Source organism: Myxocyprinus asiaticus, chromosome 43 (assembly GCF_019703515.2).
Source record: "Myxocyprinus asiaticus isolate MX2 ecotype Aquarium Trade chromosome 43, UBuf_Myxa_2, whole genome shotgun sequence".
Taxonomy (NCBI): domain Eukaryota; kingdom Metazoa; phylum Chordata; class Actinopteri; order Cypriniformes; family Catostomidae; genus Myxocyprinus; species Myxocyprinus asiaticus.
In genome coordinates, this window is record NC_059386.1 from 9,272,394 (window position 1) to 9,292,710 (window position 20,317).

Here is a 20,317-nt window from a genome sequence, read left to right on the forward strand (position 1 = left end):
AAGGGATTTCATTCATTTTGGACTCTAGTAACATCTATGCCTGAGCCTGTCATACTACTGTAAGGAAAAACGTAATTTTTTTAAAACATTCTATAAACCAATTTTTAAAACTATCAGCCGATTAATCAGTTATCAGACTTTTCCATGAACTTAGTTATCGGTATCTGCGAAATCTCCTATCAGTCGACCTCTTATGTAGATTTAATATTTAGGGTAAGAGGTCATTTTTATTAATGAGTTGATTTAAATTGAAGTCAACTAATGAGACACTGTTTTAAATGGTTAGAAAAAAAATCACTCAAAGGTTAAAAAATGCCACTGATAATCAAATACAGTGACAATTAATACCGATATGAAAACGCCGATATGAAAAACGGATGGTTTATTTATAATTAATTATCAACACACTTTGTAAAAACTCATTCAAATGCACAATCCAGAAATTATAGCCAAATGTAGAAGCTCTTTGTACATTTTTAAAGCATAATTCCTGATCAAAACCATGATCTGATGGGAAAATAAGGTAAGTGGCAAAATATCGGAATTAGCATATTGTTTTTGTTCAAATCGGTATAGGCCAAAACATTTCATATTGGTGCATCCTTAGTACAGAAGTCACTGGGGGTTTTTTTTCTAAGTCGTCCATCCAACCATAGGCTTCATCAACAAGGCCTTGCATTGCAGACATGCTATTGTCTGTAGACTGCTTTGGATTAGATCAGTTCATCACTTGAAGGTCTATGGAGAGCTCATCACATTTGAAACATTATTTTGCTGTGACGTTACAACCGAATGAAATAAAATTCACCAGGAAATACTTAAAATAAATGTTTATCACGGTCTTATTTTTTGTTATTTTCTGTTATTCACAGCAACTTTTCAACTGCCAGTTGCTCCACCGATTAAGTGTACCAGACAACGATCTTACGGTGCTGCCACCGGGCATCGCAAACCTCATCAACCTCAGGGAGCTGGATGTCAGCAAGAATAGTAAGCAAAACGGCACATTCATCACCTCTTCCTTTATCCTCATTAGAGACCTGTTACACTATCAGTCCACCCATAACACAGGCATACTGATATCTATACACACTCACTTACGCCTTATCCACTGTAATACAATTTATCACTGCAAGATCGAACGTGTTGGATTTCAGTTTATGCAGCAACACATGCAGCATTCACTCTAGGCTGTTTACCATTGCATCCTGGAATATTAAAGGAATAGTTCACCCTAAATGAAAATTCTGTCTTCATTTACTCACCCCCATGTCAGTGCAAACTTTTGTGACTTTCTTTCTTAGCCGAATACAAGAGGTATTTTAAAGATGCTGATTTTCATACAATAACAACTGATAGTGAAAAGCACCCAAAAGTGTCATAAAAGTAGTTAATGGGACTCATGCATCATATTCCAAGTCTTCTGAAGCGATACGATCACTTTGTATGATGAAAACACTTAATTTAAGTCATTATTCACTCAAATCAAACCTGATTTGGCTGTGTACACATGAGTTCAATGGACCTTTGTAGTCCATTTCAGAGCTTCGGCAGAGGGTGACCCAGTACTTACAGTTGTGCTCAAAAGTTTGCATACCCTTGGAGAATTGGTAATATATGTAACATTTTTAAATAAAACATGAGTGAGCAGGCAAAACACATTTCTTTTATTTCTTATGGGATTCATATTCAACTGTAGGTTATAATGACCCCTGTTCAAAAGTCTGCATACCCTTAGTTCTTAATACTGTGTATTGCCCCCTTTAGCATCAATGAGAGTGTGCAGTCTTTTGTAATAGTTGTCTATGAGGCCCCAAATTCTTGCAGGTTGTATAGCTGCCCATTTGTCTTGGCAAAATGCCTCCAGGTCATGCAAAGTCTTTGGTCGTCTTGCATGAACTGCACGTTTGAGATCTCCCCAGAGTGGCTCGATGATATTAAGGTCAGGAGACTGTGATGGCCACTCCAGAACCTTCACCTTTCTCTGCTGTAACCACTGGAGGGTCAACTTGACCTTATGCTTAGGGTCATTTTCGTGCTGGAAAGTCCAAGAGCATCCCATGCGCAGCTTTCGTGCAGAAGAATGCAAATTGTCTGCCAGTATTTTCTGATAACATGCTGCATTCATCTTGCCATCAATTTTCACAAGATTCCCCATGCATTTAGAGCTCACACACCCCCAAAACATCAGTGAGCCATCACCATGCTTCACAGTGGGGTTGGTATTCTTTTCACTATAGGCCTTGTTGACCCTTCTCCAAACGTAGCGCTTATGGTTGTGACCATAATGCTCTATTTTGGTCTCGTCACTCCAAATTACAGTGTGCCAGAAGCTGTGAGGTGTGTCAAGGTGTTGTCGGGCATATTGTAACAAGGCTTTTTTGTGGCATTGGTGCAGTAAAGGCTTCTTTCTGGCAACTCGACCATGCAGCTCATTTTTTTTCATGTATCGTCATATTGTGCTCCTTAAAACAACCACACCGTCTTTTCCAGAGCAGCCTGTATTTCTCCTGAGGTTACCTGTGGGTTTTTCTATGTATCCCACACAATTCTTCTGGCAGTTGTGGTTGAAATCTTTCTTGGTCTACCTGACCTTGGCTTGGTATCAAGAGATCCCTGAATTTTCCACTTCTTAATAAGTGATTGAACAGTACTGACTGGCATTTTCAAGGCTTTGGATATCGTTTTTATCCTTTTCCATCTTTATAAAGTTCCATTACCTTGTTACGCAGGTCTTTTGACAGTTATTTTCTGCTCCCCATGACTCAGTATCTAGCCTGCTCAGTGCATCCATGTGAGAGCTAACAAACTTATTGACTATTTATACACAGCACTAATTGCACTTTAAAAAGCCACAGGTGTGGGAAATTAACCTTTAATTGCCATTTAAACCTGTGTGTGTCACCTTGTGTGTCTGTAACAAGGCCAAACATTCAAGGGTATGTCAACTTTTGATCAGGGCCATTTGGGTGATTTCTGTTATCATTATGATTTAAAAAAGGAGCCAAACAACTATGTGATAATAAATGGCTTCATATGATCATGATCCTTAAATAATATATATATATATATATATATATATATATATATATATATATATATATATATTTTATTTTTTTTTTTTTTTTTGCATGATCAGTCATATTTTCAAAATAAATGCCAAAATTTCACAATTTCTGCCAGGGTATGCAAACTTTTGAGCACAACTGTATATGTAGAGTATTTGAGTATTCAAAATGACTAAAATGGCCATCCCTACCTGCTATGGTTTGGTAAAGAGCCAGTTATTCTGCCACATGTATATTTACTTTGTCATTGTTTTGGAAAATTAAATACCTACTAACAGATAACAGAAAAGCCTTGATTTACCGTAAACTGATAGCAATCTGGAATTGATGTTATTCTAAACAGTTTAATTCATTCTCAAACATTGAGTGAAGACCACAACACTCAATAGAATAGCAGTGAACACACACTCAATCACAGTCTGATCACTCTATCTTTCCACTGATGTGTTGCAGCATTTGATAATGTAATGACAGGCGTTGACAAGCTCAGACTTGTACAGGAAGCCTCATTGAACCCTTTTTTCTTTGTCGTCACATTCTGCTATAAAGAGTGATGACAGTACACCCAGAGCTGTCTGCACCTGCTTACAAATACACAGTGTGTGTTGACATTGAGGAAGGAAATATCTTTATTTGGCACAGATTTGGTACCCTAAAATGAAAAGAAAAAATATTAGAAATTACATTTTAAATAAAGGGAAAAAAATACTCTAATACATGTATTTATTTAAATTGGCATGAAGTACAACAAATGCTACCATGATGTATAAATACTTAAATATATTAAATATTTATATTATTTTACTTTTTTATATTTTTAAATTATATTTAAAATTAATAATTTATTTAATAATATATTATAGTATTACAATTAAATAATATTATTATTGTCTTTTTTCACATTACAGTTATGAGAATTAGATTTATTTTTTTATTTTTTTATTTATTTTCTTTTTTTTTTTTTTGCATTCTGGTAATGAGAATCAAGGGAAAATGTGCTTAATTGTCATGAAAATAAAGTTAAAATGCAGAACTATTTTAATGACCCTAAAATAGGCTTCAATTTCTTAAAGCAGAATATAATTTCTCATTTATTTTTGTTGATTTTGGGCTAAAATATGACCTCGACATATTTTGAAAGGTTTCGTTAGATTCACTGTAATACCACTTTGCTAAATAATCACAATATTAGATTTAACTAGATTTGAAACCTTTAATCAAATCAAAGCATGTACAGTCTTTTCCAAAATAATATACTATTTTGGCATTGCTTAGAAAACATTTCACATCATAAAGCATTTCCAATAAAGTCTCAACAGCAGGAGTAATTTAATTTAAGATGTTTTTAGATCATCTAAATCCAATGAGCACTGAAAGTAACTGGTATCTGTCAGACCATAATTTCTGCTGCAATCTAATTTTCCTCACGGAATAACCATAAAACATTATTTGCACCATATGCTGTTCCTTCATGCTGCAATCATGTTGCATGAGTAAAAAGGACAAGAATCTAGTTAAGGATAACGGCATAATACAAGTAGATAATATAAAGACTATTCATGCCAAGTCTATTCACAACATTAATGTAAGTGAACAGAACTGCTCATAACATCTCATAACACACTCACTATGATGCTGGGAACTTTTTATTTACTGTCGCCTTTATTAAAATCTGAATCAATATGTAAATGAATTAACATTCAGTTATTAGCTTTAAATACCTTGGAGCAAATGTAGGTGTCCTTGCTTATGTTATACATGTTCATTTAGGAATGAGGGCTGACACAGTTTAATCCACAACACGCTCTTCTCGAGATTTATTTAAAGATTTAAAAACAAAGAAAGAAAAAACACTGCGTGTATCCTCTCTGCATACCTCGTCACTATTTACAATTATCCCAGCAACAATGTTTTATACATGTTTTTGGATTATTTCTATAAAATTCAGCTTAAAACTACTCAAAAACACATTACTCACGTAGACTCTCGTTGGAAAAAAGCAAGAGCTAGTCAGAGAAATGGCAGGACGGCAACAGTTGCTAAAGTAGGATTGGTCAGAAACACTTTGAAGGTGGGGCTTAGCGAGGGGGTGAACATTAACTGAAGCTCCTGACCCCTATCTGCATGATTTTATGCATTGCTCTGCTGCCACGTGATTGGCTGATTAGATAATTGCATTAATAAGTATGTGTACAGGTCTTCCTAATAAAGTGGTATGTGAGTGTATTATGTTGCCTATATATATATATATATATATATATATATATATATATATATGTTTATTGTTTACTTGCATAATTTGTACTATTTACAAGTATTTTCAATGATATGTAGAACGCATGCTAAATCGGTACTGTCTCTTTAAGACTACCGGCATCAGCCAATGAGCGCATATAATGATAGAAAACGTGTAATTTCTTTAGCGCATCCATGTGTGAATAGAATTAAATGTGTGAATTAAATGTTTCTTTTTTTTTGTTGATTTTAATCTACAACTGACTTTAAAGAACAGAAAGAGTATTAAAATAGACATTATTCAATGACATATTGATTTCGTGAATCTCATATTTGGACACACAGAATGAGTTAACACTTTGCACTCATTTAAGCAGGCTAACCATAATACAGGACCAAGTGATCTTTTTCCCATGATCAGTGCATCCGTATTGCGCTAAGCCTTTTTTTTTTTTTTTTTTTTTTTTGTCACTCTATAATCACTGTTGGCGCTTGCACAGGGTGCATTTGCAGGTTTACATTTTTTACTTTCATTGCTATGGGTGTTTGTTTTAGCTCAGTGTTTAGCCCGTCACTAAGTGCTCCTAAGTGTAATGACAAAACAAAGGTGATGTAAAATAAACTCTCGAGCACAATCTTCCTGCAGCCGCTGCGCAGTGTCACCGTGTGCGGATGTGCTCTCTGCTGTGAACACAGTTCATTGCAAGTGTGTGTGGACAAACTTACTACTAGGGGACAAATTGATACAAATCGATTCGTAAAGTATTTTTATTTATTTTTATTCTAAAATTACAAAAAGTTTTCTTTTAATTTAGATTAGTCTAAAATGATTATAATAGCATTTATAAAAACAGCACTTTATAGCTAAGTAAATGTGTACAGTATGTGTGCATTAGGGTTAGTACAGGCTCACCTGTGGTTACTCTGCTCGCAGTTCTAGTTTGCATGTGAATGCATTGGATGGAGGAAATGTTAACATAACTTTAATGTTACACTCCAGCTCTTGCGGTTTGTAGGACAGGAAATATGCAATCTAGCGCTAATGCTGTGCTAATGTGGGCTTGTGATGTTTCTAAAAACATTGTTTGGTGAGCTTTTTCTTTGGTGGGCGATTCTGAGAAAGACCTAGTTTGATATGCTTATATATATTGTGCATCACGCTCGAATGTGAAAAATTAGTTGGATGTCCCAGTGCGAGTGACACATTAAACCTTAACTTATGAACTAATATAGGACCATCAGAAAAAGAACTCCATGATACATCTAAGCTCATATGCAAAATATTTTAAAGATACTTTTATACTAGTTATTTATGCATTAAAACAGCTGTTATCTCATGACTGTCCACGTCTGTGCATTGTCTGCACATACGCCTGGAGTTGAATCTACTAAAGAGAGCATCAAAGTAACCATAAGCCACTTTCACACATGAAACTCATTAAATTACAGTAAAATTTGCTGCATTGTCTTTTCTGGTAAATCCATTTTGCTGCCATTCACACATCAGCACCAAAATGCTGTTAAACCCTGTGATGTCAACTGCCGGAAAGGCTTTTGGTCCTGTGTAGTAGGGCTTTCAACTGGGTTGAGAAACTAAATTCAAATTTTTACCTTAAATATGACCAAAATTCAAATAAAATGTGAATTTTAATGTCAGCTGATTTTTTAATTTGCGTAGTTTCCTTAGTCCACGAGGGCACAATGTATAGGCCTAGATATAAACAATACCGCACTGTTAAATTATTGCAGAGAACATTCAGTTAAAAAATGAGCATTCCGTTTTAAACTTGTGTGCATAGAATAAAAAGTAAATAAATGCAACTTCTTAGTTTGTTCATATTCTCAAATGTTAAGTAAAATGAGGGGGAAAAACCACTTCAATAGACAGTTCTCAAGCTTAATAATAACGGCAATACCACAGTATTTTTCTTTCATTACAGTTGTATTTACGGTAGTAATATTTCCAGATAGCAGTGCTGTTTGTCTGAACTCGGTGGTGAAGCGGCTCAGACTAAAGGCCAAACTATACTTCAGTTGTCCACCAAATTTCATCATCAGCACAGCTGCTCAGTCAGGTCAGATTTTCATTTGTTTTGTTTTTATCAATCCGGGTGGTGGAGGACAAATCGCAGTTGCCTCCGCGTCTGAGACCGTCAACCCGTGCATCTTATCACGTGGCATGTTGAGCGCATTACCGTGGAGTAATGCCATCCACCGCGGGATCCACGCACAACTCTCCACGTGCCCCACCAAGAGCGAACCACATTATAGCGACCACAAGGAAGTTACCCCATGTGACTCTACCCTCCCTAGCAACCGGGTCAATTTGGTTGCTAAGGGGACCTGGCTGGAATCACTCAGCACGCCCTGGATTCGAACTCTCGAACTCCAGGGGTGGTAGACTGCGTCTTTACTCACTGAGCTACCCAAGCCCCCCAGGCCAGATTTTCTTGACCCGCGGACAAATCCTTGTCTGTGAGCATCGTTGGCACATGCGGCAGCCATTGACTGCGGCCATTGATTCTAAAAGAGTATCACAAACCATAGTAGTGCGCATGCGTCGAACGCGTTCATATTCACTTGAGATCAGAAAAGTATAGTTTGGAAGGTAATGCGGTCGGCCGTGCACTTTCTGTTACAAGTCAGCTCTATCATTGCGGCGCAATAGTTTCCAGGGGATCTTGTTGAACAAGTTCGATAAATATGTTTATAGCTAGCTACCTGAATGATAACACACCCCTTAAGTACTAAAGCATTTTACCGCGTTGGTACAGCAAGAACGTATGTTAATAATTTACCACAGGGATGCGCACTTGCAATGCATTGGCCATGTGTACTTGTGTGTGTTACAAACTTGAATATTTTTCTGGCCCACCAGTTAAGGAAATATTTTTGTGTTTGTTTGACATTTTCAGGCATCCAGGAGTTTCCTGAAAATATCAAGAACTGTAAAGTCCTAACCATCGTAGAAGCGAGTGTGAACCCTATATCCAAGTAAGTACATTCGAAATTAGAAGTAGACTGTGTGTGTGTGTGTGTGTGTGTGTGTGTGTGTGTGTGTGTGTGTGTGTGTGTGTGTGCACCACCAGTGAAGTAATGGATCTTCTTTGTGTCTCAACAGGCTTCCAGAAGGTTTCACACAACTCCTTAGTCTGACACAGCTCTACCTGAATGATGCCTTCCTCGAGTTCCTACCGGCCAGCTTCGGCAGGTCAGACCCACACACACACACAAGTTTACGAACTGGTAAAACAAGATAATCGAAGCTCATATTTCAGTTCAGACAGCATCTAGATACAATATCGGGTGAAGTATTGTACTACATGAGCTGCACAACAAACACAACTTTTGTTGTTCCAAGCACAAGTCAAACAGGTTTAACTTGTATCCAACAAGCTTGTAGAACCCATGAAATCTTCTGAAATAAGATGATTTCTAGCATTCCTGGAGCTCTTATGATAAGAATGCTCAGTGCATTCCCGTGAAAATGCATGCAATTCCTTCAAAAGGTCATGCAGCAATTCACTTGGAATGTATAAATACACACAGAGCTTGAAATACAGTTTCATCAAGAGGATACGCAGTGTTAAGCTTGGGTCATCAAGCCAGAAGGTCACTTCAGGACAAATGCTGAATCACAATTTGCATACTACTACTACACACTTAAAAGTATGCACTTTGCTGGTGTTGGGAAAGCACATTCTGAGTGTGTAGTATGATAACACGCAGGTAACATTCTACCATACTGCTATACTACCAAATTATAAGATTGTGGTTGTGTGTATTTGTATTTCAAAAAATTATCAGAAATACGCCATTCAGGCACCTTTTGAAATCCTGTTTTAACACACTAAACTAAAATGAAACGGTACAGCCCAGTTTCAAATTTCAAGGACATAAACTTGACTATTTTTCTCTCTTTTCCTTAGATTAACCAAACTGCAGATCCTGGAGCTGCGGGAGAACCAGTTAAAGATGTTGCCAAAGTAAGCAGTACACTGGGATTGGTTTGAATTATTAAAAATAATACAATGGTGATCTGTGCTTCTGCAGCTCTTCCGATAACCGCATTATAATACAGACAAACCTCTCTCTCTGTGGCATCATATTGTTCAGTCTTACATAAGAGGCACCCAAGTGACATGCTGTGACAGGTTTTATAATCGTTTCTGGCTCTGGATCCAATATTGCATAATCTCAGGGCCCGATTGTTTGCTTTTGCGTATGGGAGATGGGTTGGACAGCGGAGCGATCTCCGTAGCGCCCACTCCTGCACCAAACCAGCCAATCAAAATGCACAGCTCGCATGAGCTTTGTTTAGTGTTAGGTAGCCAGGACTATAGTAGCTCATTACAGCACTAAGTGGTGAATTCACTGAACAATTGCGGCACATTTGCGTGTGGTATTTAAGTGCAAAAACATGCGTCTTATTCACTAACCACCCGCAATCTAGTTTAAGCAGGCGCAGCTATGTCATGAGTATTTAAATCAAGTCATTGTCATTCCTTTCCATACAAATACACACCTGATTCTTAGTGATTGTCTTTAAAGTTGTACTATGCAGAACTTTGGGCTCTCTAGCGACATATGTGGTTGAACCTAAAATTGCAAGCAACTTGCAGAGGAACATTTTACGTCAGTTGTGTTTTGTCACTGCTTTTCTGCTTAGATGAATCTCATGGTTTGAGGTTACCTGGACTTTGCCTGTGATCACTCTGAGAACTTCACCTGCAGAGCCGGAGTCATGACATACTATTTTCACGTTGATATTGTGTTAGATAAACAACACTCTATTTTAATATGATTATGCAAGTGTTTTATCCACTACACATTAAAGTTTGTATTATACTACACATATCCAAATTTAAAGGAATATTTTGTGTTCAATACAAGTTAAGCTCAATCAACAGCATTTGTGGCATAATGTTGACCATAAAAAATTATTCTCGTCCCTCCTTTTCTTTAAAAAAGTAGATTTTATATTCTTTAAACATAGATTTTACACATGATTTGTTTTCCTCCAATTCAATTCCTATTCAACTCAAAATGTATTTATTTTTCTGTAGTCTAGCCTTTAAGCTGTGAGAGTGTTTTTAAAGATTTTCTGTTTCAGTGGCATACCCAAAATTAAAGGCTTATAACTTGACAAAAAAAACAAAAACAAGGAGGGTCGTGTTTGGTAAAATTTGAAAGAAAACGTTTCCAATTTTTTAATGATATCGATTATGCTAAATTCTGAGACTTGAGCCAAAAATCTTTTGTCTTCTTGTTCCCAATCGTGTCACCTGTAACTGAGTAAAATTTTGTGTTGATATGACAAAGCAATCAAAAGTTAAAGCATTACAAATGTAATTTATCCTAGTGTCCAAAGCCCCTCCAAACGAAAATTAAAATAAACAAACATAATAAATGTACATAAAAACTAATTATACAATTACTTAAGGTTTGCTCTCTCTCCAAAGCATGCAGACATGAGGAACAAGAACTCATTCTGTTCCATTCTGTGTCATATGAGCCATCAAGTCTGTGTCATTTATGTGGTGCCATCTCCTGGTGGCCATATGTAATTAGAGTGAACAATCCTCTCTGCCCATATTTGGATGACTTCCACCTCTGGTTGCAGCGATCTGAATACTTATACCCAGATAGCACATTATGTTCTGTGTGAAAATTGGGCTTTGTGTGGATTATCTAATGATTTATGCATCAGATTGCGTTGTGTGTGGGCTAGTTTTAAAGATAATCGTCTCCTCTAAGTAAAATTATGTTCCGTTTATTTCTCGTGAAGTTATAAGTGAAAACCTGTTTACATGTAACATGTATGTCAAAGACAAATACTTAGCTATTACTTGCTATATTTTTGTCTGTGTGTAATATAAATAGGCTGGTTTTATTCGTCTCTTCGAGAGCTTTCCAACAACAGATGACACATGGATATTTGATCAGTTTGATGTTTTTACAGATTACAATAATATGTACAGTGCAAAATTATTAATAAAGTATCAAAACAGAACACTTCAGATTTGTTTGCAAATTTTAAAGCACTTGTTCAGTTTTGGTCATAATCTCTACATGCATTGTAAAGTACTTTAAAACAATACCTATTTTGTGTTGGTAAAACTGTAATTTATTAATATTTTTATAATTATTTTGTTAATTAGCTGGTGGGCCCATTCAATCTTAAAGGGCTAAACAGGGAAAAAACATATGAAATCTGATTTTTCACAAGCCCAAACCATATTCATAGGTGTTTTTTTTTTTGTTTTTTTATAATTTGTCGTGTGATGGGTTGTAACGTCAAGTGTTGCAACATGAAGACACTTGTCATATGTAATTTTCCCATTTTTTTTTACACTCTTGTCAATGACAGATGTGTTCAGATGTGGATACTTGGAAACAAAATCAATGACAAAACATCCATTGCTAAAGCCTCACGTATAGTGAACCTACATCATGAACCAATGTGTATGTGCTAGCAAAAGCAACTGCAGTCTGAAAAAACAGTCGGTCTAAGAAATTCGCAGAATTTTTTTTTTTTGCCCTTGCCATGTGAAGAAAACCTAAGAGCTTTCACAAATTAATAATTAGTTATAGAGAAGACTTAAAAAATGTGTGGTGTTTGCTAAGGCAGGTACCACTATACTACAGCTCATACTTGGAAAATGTTTCTTTTTTCACTTCTTTATTTTTTATATTATTTTATTTTTCATAAAATGTTCCCATCAATGTTTTAAATACATTCTCATCTCTCAATAAGAACAGTATAAAGTAACAAGAGCAAGGCCTCTGTTCTGGATCAGCAAGTATACCATGAAGACATAAATGCTCTATGATCAAAGACAGAAAGACTGCTGTCTCTCAAATGCACCAGTATTTCAATTTCCCCCAGTATCTTTATTGCTGTCATTTCAGTCTTCTGCTGTTTCAGCAGTCTGTTCAGTGTTCAGATGTTCATTGTGTGGTTTGATCTCATGATGTGTGTGCCTGTAATACTAATGAGCTTTGGATTGCTCAGCACTCTGGAAGTCAATGCGTTGGCTGTTGCCATGCTTCAAATCACCCAGCCATCCCTCCAAACCCTGGGCTCACGATTAATGATCCCTTCATACCAGTGTTGCAAAGTAACTAACTAAAGGCCAAAGTATAGTATACTTCAGTTTTCTAGAGAAAGAAATGTTCACTTCAATATACATTTGTTACTAAATTCCATGTGCCACTAATAATTTTGGCTTTAATTTCTTGCAGTTGATCTTTAGATACGATATGCATTTTTGGCTGGTGTTAATCTGTGTCCATGTTAGTGGTGGTTTAAACCTCACCCTAAAGCAAACCTACCTGATTGGTTTATGTTAGTTCAGGGTTGGACACGGATATTGAGACAGGTATGTTTGTAAGTTGTGAGAAATATGGAACAGGAGGACATTGCTGTAGAAATAGTATTGTAAAGATTGAAAATATGCACAGAGACAAAGAGATAAAGCCAGTCAACACCATGTCCAATTCAACTAAATAACACAATGGCAGTTTAAAGTTAGGCTTTTATGGGTTTTAGTTAGTGTTTGTTAACATAAAGGCCATCTAAATTAACATTTTGCACATATAGACATATAAAATGTAAAGTCTTTTCTTCAGAAAAATGGACCAGGAATAATGATGACTCGTCTTGCACTTGGGCATTTAAATTTGTGTCCAAATTAAAATTAGTGAATGAATGAGTAAAAGACAAATAAAAAATAAAATTAAAATTGTTCACACCAAATCTCTGTACAAAGAGTCAGATCATTTTCTGAAAATAACAATCATTAATAAAAAATAAAGAAAATGACTTTGACTTAACCCCTGTGCTCTGTCTGCTACTATCTATCAGTGTGTGTTAAAAGTATTACGTAGCACAACCAGTCAATTTTTCATCTTCATCAAAATCACAAATATAGACAAAAACAATGTGCTTAAGCTAACAACACACAAACAATTATAATCTTGCATGTCTTTGTTGAACACATCCCATTAAACATTCACAGTGCTGTGGAAAGTAAGTGAACCCTTGGATTTAATAACTGGTCGATCCTCCTTTGGCAGCAGTAAATTTAACTAAGCATTTCCAGTAGCTGCGGATTAGACCTGCACAATGTTCAGAAGGAATTTTGGATCATTCTTCCTTACAGAGCTGCTTCAGCTCAGCCAAATTCTTAGGGTGTCTGGTGTGAACGGCTCTTTTGAGGTCATTCCGCAGCATCTCTATTGGGTTAGGGTCTGGGTTCCGACTGGGCCACTCCAAAAAGTGGATTTTCTTTTTTTTTTTTTTTTTTTTTTTAAGCCATTCTGTAGTGGATTTACTTCTATGTTTAGGGTCATTGTCCTGCTGCATCACCAAACTTCTACTGAGTTTCATTTTCCCAGTAGCGTTGTGGAGTGTCAAGGTGGTCTTTGGCAAACTTCAGGCACGCATCAATGTTTTTGTTGGTAAGCAGCAGCTTCCTTCGAGGTGTCCTGCCATGGACACCATGGCTGTTTTCCATATAGTAGACTCATGAACACAGATGTTAACCAGATCCAATGATTCCTTCATGTCTTTAGCTGTCACTCTAGGGTCCTCTTTTTTGACCTCACTGTACATTCTGCAGTGTGCTCTTTGAGTCATCTTGACTGGACAGCCAATATATCTAAGCTCTTCGACATACATTTTTAGCTCTTTCCAGCTTTATGCAAAGTAACAATTCTTGATCGTAGGTCTTCTGAGATCTCTTTCAAAATGTTTGGGTGCTTTTTATTAGTCAAAGTAGCTCTAACCCACACCTTCAATATCATTTCATTAATTGGATGCCAGGTTTGCCAACTCCTGACTCCAGTTAGCTTTAGTTGACGTCACATACTTTTTCCAACCTACACTGTGAATGTTTGAATGATGTATTCAATATCTACAAGAACAATACAATAATTTGTGTGTTATTAGTTAAAACTGATTGTGTTTGTTCATTACAAATTTATACATAAATGCAGGTAATTCCAAAGGGTTCACATACTTTTTCTTGCCACTGTATGTGTTTTTTGATTGCATTTTGATTTTCAAATATGAGAACCCATTTACTTTTTATTTAGAATTCAGAGTAGTCACTAAAACTTCTAAGCTTGGCCTTTAGGTGTAAATGCGACCTTGGAGAATTATTATTGGGGAGTTATTTTTATAAAGTGATATATTGGCTTTGGTTTTATGTGAAACTGGGGTTCTAAGTCTAATGATAAAGTGGATTAGCAATAACTACCCATTCAGTAAATGTTTTTGTCTGTCTTTTTCTTGCCTCTGGGGAGCCATTGCTTGCACTTTTCGAAAATAAAAGTCTGCGCCCTACTAGCCGTTCGTCTGCTGTTCAATCAGTCCCAAAAAAAACATGATCACCCACATATATGTTTGTGTGCATCGTGTATATGTGCTTAATCCAGGTTAATAGTGTTAGTAATGTGTGTGTGTGTGTGTGTTTGCAGGAGCATGCATAAGCTCATGCAGCTGGAGCGCTTGGATCTGGGGAGTAATGAGTTCACTGAAGTGGTGAGTAGCACCTGCCTCTCTTTCAGGTGTCACATGTATTACTGCAGCATTTTCCTGCACTGCATTTACCTTCCAGTTGTCAATGAAGCCAGGTTTCAGATTTATAGACAGTGTTAGAAGATGCGCTCATTAAAGCTTTTTCTATTTGATCGCACCTAATATGCATCTGTCTGCTCTAAATTTATTCATTGAGAGCAGTGGAGAATGTGAGATTGAAATTTTCCATCTTCCTCTCTAGCCTGAAGTACTGGAGCAGCTTACAGGAATCAGAGAGCTGTGGATGGATGGTAACAAACTGACGTTTTTACCGGGGGTGAGTTTTGCACTCTTTTTTTGTGCGGCAAAGCTACATACTACATCAAATAATGGAGTAAAGAGAACATGACAGATGTCCTAAACATGACTCCCAGTGAAAATCTAGAACCAAAACATTCCTTCAGGAACTTGGAGCTTCTCTCTCAACTGCCAGCTCCTTTTAAATGGGTCGTAATTAAAGCATTAGTTTGCCGCTGTGAGCAAACTTACTGTAATTGCGAACCTTAACGGCTGGATTTGGATTAGGATTTTTCAGTACATCCTCTTTAACAAGGCTGCAAACTATCTGCTACAAGTGACCTCCAAATGGCCTGGATATCAGGGCAGCACTGTGACCTCCTTTCCACTCTGACTGGAGAGACCAGCTTACTCCATCCACGTCGTGTCCTTGAGCAAGGCCAAACTGCCATATGTTTCTCAATTTGCAGAATTCAATTTCTCTTTTGTTATTAACGCATTTGATTAAGCTTCTTATGGTGTACCCATGAGAGCAGCTCACCCTCGTGGTGATTAATTGACAGGAGGGTTTGTCACAAAGACACATACAGGCGCTGACTGCAGATTAGTCAGCTTCTAATTGATCGTCCTTCCGGTGCATCCAAAGTTCAAGATTGCCGTGTCCTGTTGCTCCATTGTGGCTCAATTAAAGTCAACAAATTGACCCTTTTTTATTTTCTTAATACACGTTTTTGTCTTACTGTGATTGATTCAAAGAAAAAATAATTGTCTTTAAAATCTTTCATCAAAATGTAATAACATTCTCTACCTCTTAAATGACTTTCCTTTTTGGCTGATGTCACCTTGGCCAGCTATTTGTTAATGTTAATCAATAGCCGAATAGCTATTTAGGCATTGTTTTAAGCTCAGGCATCCTTTTTAAAATCTTGCCTGTACTTAGCATCGTTAATTAGTAATGGTTAATGTTAATGTAGTAAAGTACTACTCTATCTTACGCTTACTTTTTCACAATCCTTCCTTTCGTTTAATTATGGAAGTAAAATGGGTTGTGTGTGTCTTTTCATGTTGACTAAGACTTCAGCAGAGGTCTTGGAGATCATACATGCTCCAGACACATTGAGCCATGGCTTTTCGAAAATGAAAATGCAGTTTTCATGTGTATCTGGAATCATGTGGAAGTAACCCTAGATGGATTTCTTAGTGCTGCCAGACTTGTGTTCTCGGAAGTCAGCAGGGTTATTATCATATCCTAAAACTAAGATGAAAACTATTTATTTAAAAGCATTTTCGTAAACTTAAAATAATTAATGCAAAGTACATTGAAAAGTCAAACTTAATGAAACTAAAAACATTGGTTGAAAAATGTAAGTAACGCAATAGTAGTTATGTAGTCGTATCGTAAATTGGCAAAAGTGTAGTTTTCGTAATCATCAATCTTCAAATTATGGCATATTTATTTTTTTTTAAGAGTATTTCGAAAGGTGTATTTAGCAGGTTTTGCCAATCGTAAGGTCAAAGGTTACTTTTTTATTTTATTTTTTAATCCGCATCACATATGTGCTCTTTTAGTTTATTTTCTTTTAAGGTGATACGTAAATGTAAATATCTTGGTGTCTGCGTTACAGAGACATTTCCAAAGTTGTTTATAGAATATTTCCTTCCACTATTAGTGAGACTTGAGTAAATTTTAAAGCACTGGTCCTTGCTTCCTTTATCTCCTGCGGGCTGTATCAACTCAATCAAAATGACTATCTTACCCAAATTCTCGTACCTGTTCCAGTGCATTCCATCATTTATCCCCAAGTCTTATTTCCGTAGGATGGATGGTATCCTAATTTCTTTCATATGGGGTAATAAGCCCGCCCGGCTTCGAAGGAGTCTTCTGCAACATCCCAAAAACTTGGGTGGTATGGCTCTGCCTGACTTCCAGTGTTACTACTGGGCCTCAAGTATGCGTCCGATACTACATTGGCTATTTGAAGACCCAGGGGCGGATGCTCTATCAAGGGTTCACTTTCTATTGAGTCAGCCTCCTGTAAACCATCTTCATTGGCCACCCTTGTGTCTGCCCCTCTTCCCTCCTCATATGTCATATATACTAATAATTTTGTTGTAAGGTCCACTTTAAAGATTTGGACTCAAATGAGGAAACATTTTGGGTGGCAATCTTTTTCATTCCGGTCTCCTATCTACCCAGATCATTTGTTTAAACTGTCCACAACAGCCAAAGCCTTACTGGTCTGGCGAAAACTTGGTGTCAAAGATTTTAATGATCTATATGATGAGGGACATTTTTCCTCTTTTCAGCAGCACTGCGAGAAGTTTAAGTTGCCGAAAAATAATTTCTTTCGTTATTTACAAGTTCGCAAATGTATCTGTAAAATCTCTCCTCATTTCCCATTTCAACCCCCACAGACTCCTTGTAATCACATTTTTGATCGCTCCCAAACCCTAAAAGGTGCAATATCTGGTATTTATAGTAAACTAATTTCTCTCCAATGCCTTTCGTTTCACACCACTAGGGTCCGATGGAAGGAGGAACTGGGGTATGACATATCTAAAGAGCGCTAGGAAGTTATATTATATAGGGTGCATGGGTCATCTGTATGTGCAAGGCATGGTTGGCTGCAATGTAAAGTAATACTAAAACTGTCTAAATATTTCTCTAACATAGGCTAGAAGATGCCTGTGACTGATTTAAATTTACCCCAGCAACCCATGCACATATGTTCTGGTCCTGTAGTAAGCTAAACCGATATTGGTCTTCCATATTTGACACAAATTCCTGGTTTTCTCGGACAAACAGTTTCCTAAAGTGTCCTATAGTGGCCATTTTTGGAGTTACTTCTGACTCCTACACCTTAACTAAGGTTCAAGCTGATTGTGTCACCTTTTTAACTCTTATACTTATAGCAAGACATTTAATACTGCTTAATTGGAAGGACCCCAGACCACCTACATTCAGACTTTGGGTTCAGGATGTGCTTTATTTTCTTAAATTAGAAAAAAAATCAGGTACTCTGTAAGAGGCTCCTCCTTAGAAATATAACAAAGCATGGGGTCCTTTTCTGGACTATGTGAGGGATCACATGCAGCTACCTGGCCCTTGAGTATAGGTTCCACTGACTTTCACCTAAGCTCATGTTAGCTCTTTTTTTTTTTTTTTTTTTTTTTTTTTTTTAATCCCCTTTTTCTCCCCAATTTGGAATGCCCAATTCCCAATGTGCTCTAAGTCCTCATGGTGGCGTAGTGACTCGCCTCAGTCCGGGTGGCGGAGGACAAACCTCAGTTGCCTCCGCGTCTGAGACCGTCAACCCACGCATCTTATCACGTGGCTTGTTGAGCGAGTTTCCAAGGAGACAGCACGTGTGAAGGCTTCACGCTATTCTCCGCGGCATCCACGCACAACTCACCACACGCCCCACCGAGAGCGAACCACATTATAGTGACCATGAGGAGGTTACCCCATGTGACTCAACCCTCCCTAGCAACCGGGCCAATTTGGTTGCTTTGGAGACTTGGCTGGAGTCACTCAGCACGCCCTGGATTCGAACTCGCGACTCCAGGGGTAGCTCATGTTAGCTCTTAATGGCCATATAGATGGTGCATAAGACTGTATAATTTTTAGCAAGACAACCACTCAATATTGGTATTTGTAGTTACCATATATGTATATACAGTATATATATATATAAAATTGTATACACTATTATTATTATGATTATTTTTATTTATTTATTTGTTATTATTATTATTATTATTATTGTTTTTTGTTTTTGTTGCTGTTGATGGTTTAAGTTGTAATATGGTATGACAGACAATTGGCATTTTTCTCTGTATTTCTGTATTACCCTTACAAAATCAGTAAACAGATTTTTTTTATTTTTTTTTAATGTTCAGATTGTCAACTGATTCCTTTCCTGTAATTACTCAAACTTAAACTGAATACATAAAAATTAAATAGAAATGAGTCCAATGAGTCCATGAAATTAAATACAAATATTTGCTGAAACTGAAAAAAATTTAACTCAAATTCAAAGTAAATTTGAAAATAGCCTACGATTAAAAATTACTTTGGAAAAGCAAAACTATAATATCCCTGGAATTGAGTGGGAGAAGGATGGAGTGTGTTTAAAGCGAGAGTTCCTGGCAACAGTCTGCCTTCAAGCATGAGAGATGGATTGAGCCAGTTCATGCTTTCAGTCATTTATCTTGACCTCTTTCTCAACTGCATCACTCCATCTCTTCCAGTCCTCCTCATCAGTATTCACTCCATCACCACTTCAGTCCTTTATTCCTTCACCGGAAGAGTGTCGACTCTAAAAGACCATTCACACTGAGTGTGATATTACAGGGATTGTTCACCCAAAAATGAAAATTCACCTTCATGTTCATGATCCATACCAGTAGGACTTTTTTTCTTCTGTGGAACACGAACAGAGCTGCTCTTTTTAATGCCAGGACAGCAGACAGTGACCAGGGACTGTTAAGCTTCTTAATACTCTCTCTCTCTCTCTCTCTCTCTCTCTCTCTCTCTCTCTCTCTCTCTCTCTCTATATATATATATATATATATATATATATATTGTATATTTTTGTGCAGATGATAGGGTCACTGAAGCAGCTCTGCTACTTGGACGTGTCCAAAAACAGCATTGAGATAGTTGATGAGCAGATATCAGGCTGTGAAAATCTACAGGATCTGCTGCTGTCCAACAATGCGTTGACACAACTGCCAGGTTCTATAGGTAAAACAAACACACTGCTGGCTAAGGCAAGCATCCTTATTGGTATTACTCGTATTAAAGGTTAGAGATTTGAACAAACCTCTAAGTCCAAGTACTAAACTTCTGTGTGTAACTCGTCCTGCACCATTTGTTCTACAGACATGAATGATTTTTGCCTTCTGGATGATAAAATGGGGGAAAATCCCTTGATTTACTCTTTCCTGTATATACAGCAAGTGCTCTGGCAGTCTCAACTCTAATCTGCTTTATAACAAATGAGCAGGTTAGATGTGTAAACGAACAGGAGGATTATGGGTAGAAGCAGTAATTCAGTGTCATTACCAAATGAATGACCCAGTCGGGCAGCCGCTAATGAGCAGGCATTGCAATGTGGCCCGGCCGCACACCCTTTAACATGAGGCTCACTGTGATACAATATCCCTCCAATTCAATTCTTAATGAAATCCA

At 37.1% G+C, this 20,317-nt stretch overlaps 1 protein-coding gene across 4 annotated transcripts in view; it reads left to right on the forward strand.

Annotated features, from left to right (window-relative positions):
- LOC127433504 (erbin-like) overlaps positions 1-20,317 on the forward strand; it is a 131,156-nt gene that overhangs the window by 67,978 nt on the left and 42,861 nt on the right. For 3 of the 4 annotated variants that reach the window (XM_051685467.1, XM_051685469.1, XM_051685468.1), the window contains exons 3-9: positions 873-990; positions 8,219-8,297; positions 8,425-8,514; positions 9,233-9,289; positions 14,787-14,850; positions 15,089-15,163; positions 19,726-19,870. In XM_051685467.1, coding sequence (XP_051541427.1) covers positions 873-990; positions 8,219-8,297; positions 8,425-8,514; positions 9,233-9,289; positions 14,787-14,850; positions 15,089-15,163; positions 19,726-19,870 — 628 coding nt within the window. Of the gene's footprint in view, positions 1-872; positions 991-8,218; positions 8,298-8,424; positions 8,515-9,232; positions 9,290-9,972; positions 11,317-14,786; positions 14,851-15,088; positions 15,164-19,725; positions 19,871-20,317 lie in introns of those variants that run through there. The other variant, XM_051685470.1, reaches the window with a different exon arrangement.